Source organism: Muntiacus reevesi, chromosome 2 (genome assembly GCF_963930625.1).
Source record: "Muntiacus reevesi chromosome 2, mMunRee1.1, whole genome shotgun sequence".
NCBI classification, from domain to species: Eukaryota; Metazoa; Chordata; class Mammalia; order Artiodactyla; family Cervidae; genus Muntiacus; species Muntiacus reevesi.
Window position 1 is genome coordinate 156,426,520 of NC_089250.1, and position 12,338 is coordinate 156,438,857.

General features: G+C 50.4%; 1 protein-coding gene across 3 annotated transcripts in view; it reads left to right on the top strand.

Moving 5' to 3' along the window:
• Window positions 1–211: 211 nt before the first annotated feature.
• Window positions 212–12,338, top strand: part of VWA2 (von Willebrand factor A domain containing 2) — a 51,005-nt gene continuing 38,878 nt past the window's right edge. Inside the window, exons 1-4 of one of the 3 annotated variants that reach the window (XM_065923389.1) lie at window positions 212–749; window positions 2,650–2,738; window positions 8,007–8,068; window positions 12,103–12,177. In XM_065923389.1, the coding sequence (XP_065779461.1) occupies window positions 8,017–8,068; window positions 12,103–12,177 (127 nt within the window). In that variant the 5' untranslated portion in view covers window positions 212–749; window positions 2,650–2,738; window positions 8,007–8,016. Of the gene's footprint in view, window positions 750–2,649; window positions 2,739–8,006; window positions 8,069–10,125; window positions 10,181–12,100; window positions 12,178–12,338 lie in introns of those variants that run through there. The other 2 variants (XM_065923388.1, XM_065923390.1) reach the window with 2 other exon arrangements.

Below are 12,338 nucleotides of genomic sequence, written 5' to 3' on the forward strand. Positions count from 1 at the left end.
AGAAATGATGCCAAAGTCAACATTTTCGCAAGGGTCGAAGCAATAAACTCCTGCGGAGTCCAAGGCGGATGGCACAGTGCTCCCTGCCGCACCGCTCGGGGGCTGGGAGACCAGAGCAGAAGTACCTTTGTTTGTCTCCCGACCTTGGCCAACGCGTTGCTTAAAAACGCGAGGGGCGGCTGCGGGCTGGCTTTCCAGCAACGCGATGCACCGCGCTCGGGAGAGCGGCCCTAGCGGGGTCGGCCGGCGCCGCGCCCCCCGCCTCCCCTCTGTACGGAACACAGGTGTCCCACGTGGCTCCCGCCCGTGCGCCCTCCCCGGGCTTAGCAGCGCCCCCTGGCCCGGGCCGGATCCCGCCGCGCGCTCCTAGCCGTGAGTCCGGCCGGCGGGGTTTCCTCGTCGCTGGAACCCCCTTCCTTCCCGGCGCTCGCACCGGAGGAGAGGCCCCGCCCCCGGGCGCCCCTGCCCCGCGTGCAGAGACGGTGCGTCCCGCTTGGATGCGGCGTCGGCGCGGCGGGTTCGGTTCGTCATTGTCTGCGCTCCACCCGAGCAGGCGGCGGGGCCTGCACGCCTCTCCGGGGAGTCGGCGTCCCGGGCTGAAAGCACCTGGCGCGCCCCTCCTCGGGGCACCCCTCCTTCGCTCCCGGGGCGAGCCGGCGGGGGTCTTGGGAGCCAGCGCGCTGAGGGCCCGGCAGCAGCCCCTCCGGTGGGTCCCCCGGGAACGCCAAGCGGAGCGGCTCTGACCGCAGGTAAAGGGGACGGGCGTTCGGTGACTATGAGTGGAGGAGGGAACCTCGTATTACACCTGGCCGGCTTAGCAGAGTCGTGGAACCCCTAACCTGGCTCGCCTTTTGAATAAAGGCTTTGGGGACAAGCCGATCCCTCCTTCCCCCCGCAGCGCCTCCCATTTTACAGAACAGATGCAGGTGTTAAAGTCACTCTTGCGTGGTTTTTCCAAGCAGCCCAGTGCCCCCAGAGAGGTCTCTGCATGCAGAGCCTGAGGGGGCCCGTGGCCCCGAAAAACTCGCCCTTGGCCTTTGCGAAGCCTAAGGGATTTATTTTCCATGGTGATTCACCTGCTTGGACACCAAGCCCCCCACCAACTCCACTCTGGCCAGCTGGTCCAGCCCGGCTTCCTGCACTTCTTCTCCAGGTCGGACCCCAGGGTCTCAGAATTGCACCTTAAAAGCTTGCCAGGGGGCATGAGTTTTTAAAAATTTGGTGGACACTCAGGCAGAAGCGAGGAGAGGAGGGTACCTTGCTTCCCTTCCACTGTGGAATCCGTGGCTGTCCTGCTGAGAAGGGCTTTTCCATGGGGACACTATGAAGTGTGTTTAGTATCTTGGAATTAAACGTGTACAATTTTCAATTTAGGTGGACCTTTAAAAACAACCCCTCTAGAACCTCTTAAGTGTTATAAATTAAAGTCTAAAAATTCAAGGTCTATTTTGCTTTCTCTGTGACATTATATTAAGAAACTTGCAGTTATTGAGAGGAGTCAGAAAAGAAGGAAACCGAAATCTCAGCGCTGCAGCTGGCAAAGGCCATGGGAGTTAATTTGTAAATGCTGCTGGCTTTCAGTAGCTTTTAGCCATTCTCTTCCTTCGATTGATGGGATACAAAGCTTCACTGGATTGTTCTTTGTGTGGGATATGGCCCTTACTCTTCTTTGTAGAAATCCAGCTCAGAGCCATCTCTTGATGTATTAAGGTTTTCCCAGTCTGGATCCCGAAGCAAATCCCGGAGGTTCACGGGGATTCCATCCTTCCTTCATCATACCTGTCTCTTTGAAAACCATCCATGACATTTTTCTTTAAATCCGGCTTTTTGGTCCACCACCCAGAGCTTAGAGTAGCTGTTTCCCTTCCGCCTCACTAGGCTCAGGCTCTTGCAATGAATTAGAGTCAGATGCCCATGTTCTTAGAGATGAGGAGACTGAGACCTAAAAAGGGTGGAAGACTGCCCGAGGGAGAACGGGAGAGCCTGCCAGGAACCCTGGCTCCTGGGTCTGTAATGAGCACAGTCACTAATTGGCAAGTGGTGACACTGAGGATAAACCACTGGTGCAGATGTAAAAGCCCTTTGTTAAGAATGTTTCCACCAGGTGCGCATCTTATGGAGTTTTTTTCACCACATCCCCACCACCTGGGAGAGTGCTGAGCGCAGGGCAGATGCTTAATAGTTGTTATTGAATAAGTTAAATTTCACGTCATTGTATCAGTGGAAGGGTCAATACCGTGAGTGTGTTAAAACGGTGATTCCCACACTTTGAGTAGTAAGAAAAAAAAAAGAACAGTTTTAATTGAGAGGACTGTAACGGAATTGCTAATTTTTAATTTTATCCCACAAGGGTGTTTTTTAAAATGCGATAAACCCCTCACATCATCTAGAAAGCTATTGGAGGCCTTTTGCGGGCCCTGCATAAGAGAGGGTCTAGGCCATGCGAGATACCCCTGCTTCAGTATCCCAAGCCATCAACCCAAGACAGCTGGACACACTCAAAGGCCCTTCTTTTAGTTCACCCTTTCATCTTCTAAACAGCTCCAGCTACTTACTGTTCCACCACAAAACCACCTGCTGGGGTTCCCTGATTGTGACCCTTCAATTCCTCACTTCCCTTCCTGATCCTGGGTCCCTTCTCTTAACTAGATTTCCTGATCTCCACTTGGGCACCTCTGCCCTTGCCCAGAGGACTTTGGCACTGTTGGCTCATGGGATCCTGGCAATAACCTTTCCAGGTAAATAGGGTGTGTAATGTAATCCGCATTTTTGAAAGAAGAAAATTGAGTTGACTAAAGTGAAAGAACGTACTTGGGAGGTTGGTGCTCAGGTCTCCTGACGTCAGATTGGTGCCCTTTGCACACCAACTGTGTGCTGCATGCTTCTTGTCACGTCTGGGCTGCCCACATCCGAAGAACTGGGCCTGACGCCAAACTTGTGATTTACCAGCTCTTTGACCTTGGGCCCCAACTTCTCCAAGACCATTTTCACAAGTGTGAAAGTGGAATTGATTGTGTCTACCCTATAGGGTATATGAACGTAGTTATATGACGTTAATATGTGAAATGCAGTGATAATCTTTTAACACCATGTTTAAAAAGTCTTTTACCATTATGGGGGACTTTCACACTATTTCACTGGATCTTTACAACACTGTCAGTTATGAAACAGATGACTGAGGTGGGAAGTTGGTGTTTGCAGAGTTACTCACCTGGTTAGAAGCAGAGCTAGTCAGGAATTCCATCTTTGGAGTTCCAGTTCTATGGATGCACTTTCCAGAATCCTATGACAGTGAATTTGGTGGCTCAGATGATAAAGAATCTGCCTGCAGTGCAGGAGACCCATTCAATCCCTGAGTCAGGAAGATTCCCTGAAGAAAGGAATGGCTACCCACTCCAGTATTCTTGTCTGGAGAATTCCATGAACAGAAGAGCCTGGCGGGCTACAGTCTGTGGGGTCTCAAAGAGTTGGACACGAGTGAGTGACTAATACACATACAGTTTCAATAAAGGATTTTCAAATACCATCAAAACAAGCATCAAAATCTCTTGGCAGGTACAGTGTGTGGGAAGCCTGTGGTTTACGCCCAATCTGCTTCTTCTCCCCAGCCATCCAGGGACGCAAAGGGCACAGTTTGTCCCTTGTGGCTGATTTCTGGTTGCCAGACTGTTGGGTTCTGAAAATTTGTGATTTTGTTAGAGAAAGCATAGCGTGCCCAGAACAACTTGTAAAATGCTCTTCATGCCGTATCGGACTAGAAACGTGTCAACCACTTCCCATGACTGTCTGGGTCTGAGCCAAGTATTTTGCCAAGTGAACAAGGAAGATGTTTGTTACAGCAAAAGACCACAGGCTTCCTGGCTGACTTACCTCCAGTTTGAAAGTCTTTCTTTTCTGGTGTGGACTGTTTTTGTAAAGGGTTCAGATTTCCATTCTGCTGATGGAGAGGAGACTGCCCAGGGCTAATCTAATATTTGAGGTTGGAATTGCATTTTGTAAGGAGGTGGAAGTGCTCTCCTTTTTCACCCTGTCCTTGTTTCACTTCCGATCTTAGAGGAGAAGGTGGGTATTGTCCTGCAAAACCGCCTTTAGCTATTGCTCGGTCTGGCCCTTCTTTATCAAAAGTAGCCTTGTTTGGCCTTTGCTTTCTGTTTCTTGGAAAATGCAATCTCTGGGCAGCACAGAGTGTGATGTTTTGCGGTGCCTTGCAGCAAACCTCACACATCTGCTGTTCCATGTGCTGATGTTGCTGCAAGGAATCAGGATTTGAAAATAACAATCATCAGGTAAGAAGACTAGAGAGTCGGGGAGGGATCCAGGTCCATCTGTGAGAACCCCAGAAGCCAGGAATGACGTGTGAGGTTAGCATGAGTAATGGAATAGAAATGATGAGCCAGGTGTTTTGTAATGGAAGAGGCTTGACGAGGTGTGCCTGGGAGTGGAGGTTCTGTTTCTGCCCCTGGGTTGCAGACCACTCCCGTCTGCTTAGTACAAGACTGCAGAAAGTTCTCGAAATCTACTCAAGTTATGTGCTCGGGAGTGGGAGTTGCTGGCAGCTGATGGAAGACTGCCAACAGGTGAGATTCAGGGTGGCAGGTTTTTAATTTGGCTCTGTTCCTCTGTCCTGATCCCCCATAATCAGGAAGGTGACAGATGGAACGGAACACAGGGAGGCCAGGAGGAGTAGGATCCACTCATTAACTGTCTCACCTGGGGCAGAATACTTGGCTTCTCCCTGTCTCAGCTTTCCCATCCGTCAAATGGGGGCTTGCTGCGAGCATTAGGAGAGAGAAGATAATGTAAGTATGGAGCCTGGTGTGTGTTAATCTCTGTCATGGCCAACTCTTTGGGACCCCATGGATTGTAGCCCGCTAAGTTCCTCCGTCCATGGAATTCTCTAGGCAAGAATACTGGAGTGGGTAGCCATTCCCTTCTCCAGGGGATCTTCCCGAACCAGGGATCAAACCCAGGTTTCCTGCATTGCAGGCAGATTCTTTACCGTCTGAGTCACCAGGGAAGCCCATGGAGCCTGGTACTGGGTGCTTTAGTGAGTAAATAACGCTCACTAGATGGGAGCAGCTGTGTTTTTTTGTTTTTTTTTTTTTTTTACTGTGGAATTCATCCTTTCAAGTCTTAGATGTTGGGTTGTATTTAGAATGTTGAATTAGTATTGAAAGAAAGTGTTGGCTGTGTGAGGAGGGGGGATTGAGCTGAATATTTGAGATGATTGGGTGGGAATAGATAGAATACTATTAATTCTGTATCATCATTGAAACAACATTACGTTCATTTATCTTGGTATAAAAAAGGATGCCGTGAGTGCAGTGAGCACGGATTCATCTGGAAGTATCCCTCTAGCCCCCCTGCCTGAAGCATTACGATGCTGATTTCCAGCCAGCACGTGTCTCACCTACTACGTGCCAGGCACATGCAGAGACTGACACACAGTCCCTAGTCCCTGAGCCATTTGCCACTCGGCAGGCAAGTTCAGCGTGGGCTGCGTGACCACGGGGATGTCGGTGGGGGAGGTGATGCTGAGGTCTCAGGGTCAGCACCACCTGAACCTGGCACTCACTAGGAGGCATTTGGTTTCTTATATTGATTTCCAGGTTGCCAACCTAAATTTTGTTTTAATGAGCAGAACCTTGGGAGTCTCTGGAAAAATATTTACCTGGGCAAGCAGAGGCACATGGTGGAGCCAGATGGATCTGCCTAGGTTTGTCCGCTAGTACGGGGAGGAGCCCGTGTTCACGAACAGCATGCTCTGTGGCAGGAAACTTCTGTGCTCCCTTTTGCCTTGTCCTCCCAGGAGGCCGCTAGAATCCTAGTTTTGTTTAAAAAAAAAAAAAATAACAGGCGTGAGTCTCAGAGTCCTGCGTGTGCCCATGGTCGGAAGCTGTGATCCCAGCAAATCTTGAGCCTCAGGGCTGGATGGCACAGGGTTGCCCTCTCCTCCTCCTCCGAGCTGGCCCTTATCCCCAGGCCTCACCCCTGGCTGGCTCCCAGGTGGCAGGTATGGACTTGTCCTGCGGCTGTTGTGTGGAGTAAGAGGAAAGAGAACAGGAGGCATGTCCGCGCCCCCACTGGTCAGCATCCTCTCCGGCCACCTCTCTCCCGACCATACCTGGGAAGCTCCCGCCCTCCTCCCTCCTGTAGTGCCTCGTCTCCGGTTCTCACTTAGATGAGGTGAGGCTGGGAAACCTCTCAGTTCCTTGAAGCACAGAGACTCTCAGCTGGTTAGGTGATTCCATTTAGTATGCTTCAGAAAAGTTTTGAAATCCAGAGAGCTGAATAAACAGTGGAGTAGGGTCTGACCGTCATAGGACCATGGTGGAGAGGAGATCAAGAGGGGATTTTCTTTCTTTTCTTTCTTTTTTTTTTTTAACCAGAAGACATCTCAGCAGCCTCTGGTCCACCCTTCTCATTTTTAGGTGAGGAACTGTGGCCAATTTCAGGGTCGCAGAGCATCAGATGAGACATGGGACCTGTGGATCCAGGGTGCACACTCTCTGTCACCGGGGGCAGAGGTAGCTCCCGAGTCACGGTGTACCAGCTCAGGGTGCATGGAGTTCAGGGGCATGGCCTGTGGACCTCGAGCTGGCCTCGGCTCTAGGAGTAGCATGGTTAGAAGAAAGCCCATTCGACGGGGACCTGGAGACTCGGGACACCTCCCTTCTGAGTCTCAGGGACACCTTCCCGTTCACTTCTGGGGTGTGTGTGCTTATTCACTGAGTCTCCTCCTTAGTTTGATACCAGAGCGTGCCCCCTGAGGGTAGAAGTGCAGGCCCCCATGGTGTGGGGGGCATGGTCAGTGCTGTCCAGGAAAGCACCACCCTCCCCACCCCACCGCCCCACTTATTCATATTTCCTGCAGTTCCAGTGAGGTCTTCATGCACACCAGCTGGGTCATTTTAACTTTTCTGCAAATCACAAGAATCTGCATTTCCTGGGTGACTTCGATGTTCAAGGCAGCCCTTGCTCTCAGCCTGGTTGGCAAATCCTCTGAATTAGAATCCAGCTGTGTTTTGTTCCTGCCTCAGCCAGTTGTGTTTTCAGTGCCCGGACAGAGGTGGTTGGGATGCATCAGACAAGTAACACATTCATTTTAGCGCAGATTAAGTTAGAGGCACGTGGCTGAGTCACCGATGACCAGGAGACTCCTACCTGGTGTTTTAGAGAAGTGGTGTCCCTAATGGAGGTGGGGAGGGGCGGTCCCAAGGGCCAAGATCCCTGAATGGAATCTTGGGCCCTCTGCTTTGCTATCCATATTTGCGCGCACGTGTGTGTGTGTGTGTGTGTGTGTATGGCTTTGATGGATCTTTGTTGCTTTGTGTGGGCTTTCTCTAGTTGCAGGGAGCAGGGGCTATTCTTCACTGCTGTGGCTCCTCTTGTTTTGGAGACAGGCTCGAGGCTGCGTGGGGTTCAGTAGTTGCAGCACACAGGCTCAGTAGTTGTGGCTTAGTTACCCCGAGGCATGTGGAATCTTCATGAACCAGGGATGGAATCCTTGTCCCCTGCATTGGCAGGCGGATTCTTAACCACTGGACCACCAGGGAAGTCCCTATCCATGTTCTTAGGTGCAGGAGCATGGCCCTCATTGAGGATGTCAGGTTGACTTTCGAGAGCGTCAGATTGAAGTGAGTTTTCTCTGTCCATGGAATTCTACAGGCAAGAACACTGGAGTGGATTGCCATTCCTTCTCCAGGAGATCTTCCTGACCCAGGGATTGAGCCCGGGTCTCCTGCACTGCAGGCAGGTTCTTTACCGACTGAGCAACCAGGGAAGGGAAGATGTTAAGGCTGTCCTTTAAAATCAGTCGTTGGAGTAAAGTCTTCTCCAGACTACTGTAGTTATCATGCGAGCAGCAGTCTCTAGGGTCGTATCTGTGACCCGGGAAAGGCTGAGCCCTTGTCATCTTGTTTGGGGGTATGACTTGGGAGAGCTGACAGAACTGATTGCTGATCTTTTTTTTTTTTTTTCCACTTTTCCTTGTCCTGACCCTCTAGTCATATCAACATGCCCTCTCTCCTGTTGCTGGAAGCCATCTGCATTGTCCTGTTTGCTGGAGGTGAGTGTTCTTGGTGTGGGGAGAGGTGGGTGAGGTGTTGAGGGGTTTGATGCACCTCACATCTGGTGGATTTTGACTTCTAAAGGACTCTTGAGTGCATACATTTTTCTCCACTTCTGGCCACCTGCCTAGTCTAAGCCCCATCTTCTGGTGCTTGGACCACTGCAGTAGCCTCCTGACTCATCTCTCTGGATTCACCCGGAGCCCCTCTATCCTGTTCTTCACACATTTCAAAGTACAAATCTGGTCATATCTGGACCCCTCTCCATTCCCACTGCCTACCTGAAACGTTTAGGTGATATTCCATTACTCTTAAGACGCCCTGCCTGATCTGACCTTGTGGTGTCCCCTCTGGAGCCCCCTCCCTCCTCCTCTTTGCTGCAGCCCACACTCCTTCCAGGCCAGCCCAGCACCCTTGCTCCCTCCCACCCTGGGGTTCTCAGTTATGGTGGCCCGTCTGCCTGTATCACAGACTCACCCAGCACCTCTACCCTGCTAAACTCCTACTCATCCTCCAGCACCCAGCTCAGTTCCTCTTGAATCCCCAGGTCAGGTCAGATCCCCGTGCTAAAACCCCTTGTCCCATTGGGTCTCTCTGTTGTGTTGCATTAATACAGATATGAGTTTATTTCTGTGTGAATTTTAAAAAATGAGCGTTCGTCTTCTCCGCTGGACACAGGCTGTGTAGTCTTGGCACCTAGCACTGGCCTTGGCACATAATCTGTGCTCAAGAAATAGATTAGTGAATGAATAATGGAGCAAATTGGTTTTCTATTTTCTTCTCACGTTGGCGCTCCCACATTCTAGACTGTTTGAAATATGAGACGGTAGAAAGGAATAGGTGTGTTTTGTGGGTTGGCTGATGAGTAAGAATGAGCGGGCTGGGTGGCTGGCTGCCTGAGGCTCGCCCAGGGTCCTCTTGCAGTCTCGGAGGCTCTCTTGCAGCTCCTCCCTGGTCTGTTTTCTGTGAGTAGGGGTATCCTCACTATTCGTTGGCTGCTGTCACCATCTGCTTGTTTTCTGGAACCTCAGGGAGATAGAGGCTGGAAGAAGGGCATGGTTGTCCAGTTCTCCCATCCCCTCTCTTGAAGCCGTGTGTGTGATCTATGTCACATAGTAGCTTCATGACCAAGGGACTGGGATGAAATGAGACATGTTTGGGGACACGCGGTCCCTGCGGGCCCAGGCACAGTAAAGCTTCTGTTTTAACTCACTTCGGAAGCTCACCATCGCCTGTCTAGTTTACAGAGCACTGGATCTGACACCCCTCGGTTGTACTGAAGAGGCAGGGATGGCTCAGAGAGGCTAAGTGGTTTGCCTGAGGCTGCACAGCTTTCAGGGGCAGGACTGGGATGAAAACCCAAACCTGAGTCTCCCCACCCTGTCCAGGAAGGCGGTCCTCAGAGGCGAAGGCTGACTTGGTTGGGAGAGGAAGCCGTCATCACATGTTCACAGACTCTCTGTTCCAGGGGGGACGTCTGCAGAGTCCTGAGGTAGTTTCACAGCAGCACCATGGGATGCCACTGGGTACCCGCTCCCTGGAAGGAGGTCTCACCCGAAGCCTGGCACCTGCCAGGACTGCTGAGCGCATGATACGGTTATATAAGCTGAGTCACATCCGTCGTGAGTGCTCCCTGGTCACGGAGCTCCTCCTCCCATCTCCCATCCAGGGGTGGTGGCTGGTCAGTCTCCAGCTGGAGAATGTGCCAGTAAAACATTTCCAAAGACCTTAGGGATTCCTCAGGGACCTCCCTGAGGTCCAGACAGTAAAGAATCTGCCTGCAATGCGGGAGACCCTGGTTCAATCCCTGGGTTGGGAAGATCCCCTGGAGAAGGGAATGGCAACTTAGTCCAGTATTCTTGCCTGGAGAATTCCATGGACAGAGGAGTCTGATGGGCTACAGTCCGTGGGGTCATATAGAGTCAGACATGACTGAGCTACTGACACTTTCACTTGAAGGATTCCTCAACTCCTGGACCTTTTGTCAGTGATTCATGGGCTCATTCAGGAAAGCTTGCTGCTTTCCTGCTTTGACTTCAGGGTCAAAGGAGGTGAGCGTTTTTAATTCATTTGGCCAAACTGTGTGCAGAAGGCTGAGCTGGGCTCTGTGGAGATAGGTGAAGTTCCCCCAGGGAACTTCGGGGGGCACGGGGCCCATGGGAGCAGCACTTCACTGTAGAGTGGGCTGTAGCAGGGTCCCCCAATTTGGCAAGATCTTGAGGATGTCTGAACGCAGTGACGTAGAAAGCCTCCGTTTTCTGGGAGACCAGTCTGCTGAATTACTGAGTGACTTTTGAGTTCTTTTGTTTTGGGATTTTAGGGGGAAGTGTTGCCTCTGTCCCAACATATGCCAAGTTTTAGGGAAGTGGAGGATTTTTCTCTTTAACTCAGTCTACTGTCTGTGTTGTAGTTTATGTCTTGTTTCTGCCTCTGGGAAAATGGCGGTGGTGGACTCTCTTAGACCTCATGACAGACACGTATTTGTCTGACAACTTTTGACTATGGAGCTAATGCTGGTTCAGCATCTTGTCCTAGAGCCATCTTCTCTAGTAGAGATTGAGGGGAGGGCATATAAGGTGAGCAGAAACTCCAAAGATAGGGTTGAGGTGGAAGTAGACCCTGGTTCAGCCTGTTATTTGGGGACCAGTGAGGAGAGAGGAGCCACAGAAAGTGGAACTGGGGCCAGCCGTGGGGGTGGCTGACTAGTGAACTCCAGCGGGTACTGCCAACTAGAGGTACCCCTCCCCCCGGAACCTGACCTCATCTTTTGGTGTCCTCTTCCTCGTCACCATCCTGGCCGTGGCAGATCCCCCTGAGCCCAACTTCCCTGTGTTATGTGATTCCTACCACACCCCTACCTCCTCCCCAGCCTGATTCCATCTCCTTTACCTCTTTCCCCAGCAGCCTCCCCCCCACCTCATATTCCTTCATCTGCCCCTGGCCTGGCCTGGCCTGCTCCTAGGTTCTGCACACCCTCACTTTGTGCCTTATGTGCTTATCTACAGGACGTGGACATATATAAGCCTCTGCATGTCTGCTTTGTCTGACAGTGGGCATGCATGTTTAGCTTTTCAAATAACCCCTCCAAGTGGCAGCTCATTGTCTTCAGGACTTTCATTGTGGTTGGCTTGCTGTTCAGTGCCTGGCATGTTACCTGCCCTCAGTTTATTTTGTAAATTATTATTGACTGCTCACATGCCATTACCACAATTTTACAGGGTATCACATAGAAGAAAAAGGTGTATCCACAAGCTTCCTACCCAAAACTTTTTAGCTTTTGTTCATGTTAACTGCATTGAATGATTGTATCAGTGTTATTCTGAATCCTATCTCTATGGGTATTTTTCATCACCTTCATTCCTCTGAAACAAATAATATTTTCCCTTCCCTAAAATTGTTTTTCCTTTGGATCAATTCGTGTGATGCTATGTAGCCTAACCCCTTTTAATCATTTGGCTAATTGTTTTCCAAAAAGGTTGTGCCAATTTACTGTGCCACTATTGGAAAAGGTTGTCCTGATTTAATCTTTCCAGTTACATTTAAATTTAAACTTTGATCATCTAAATTTCACGTTTAAAAGGGTACCCCATGGTTTGAGTTACAGCATTTTGTCAGCTATTTGAAAATTTTCCCTGTGCTTTTCTAGGAATTCCCTTCTTTCTGTGAATTGTCTGTTCATGTTCAAGGTTAATTTTTATGGCAAGATGCTGCACCCCAGAGGGGCACCCGGTTCTTGCCTAACCAGGGGCAAAACTCATCAGAATCAAGGCTCTCTATATCCCCTGGGTAGATATTTTTAATTTTTCTCTTCAAAATACCCAAAGTTAAATGCAGAGGTGCCTGATAAAGTTGGAGTAATTGGAGAGGGCGTTATTTGTGTTATCCACCTGGTAATTTTTAAGATACAGTATCATTAAACTCTTCCACGTTCCTGTTTTCTCCATTGTTACCTGTTCATTCTGGCCACATAACATGGAGACTAAGACTCCTCCCTTTTCTGCCTTGTAATGTGTGCTTATGTTTTCTCTCCCAGTGCCCCCATCCCTCCCTCTTCAGGAAGTCCACGTGAGCAAGGAGATTATTGGGAAGATTTCAGTCGCCAGCAAAAGTAAGCCCATGTTTTTCTCGACCCTCCAAACCCTCCCACTTCGGCCTCTACGTAACGGACCCAAGGGAAATCTTTTGGCTTCCGACATTTTCTTTCCCATCCCTGTCTTCCTTCACACTGTGGCCAGAGTGATTTCCCCCAAGCAGAGGCCTGACCAAGTT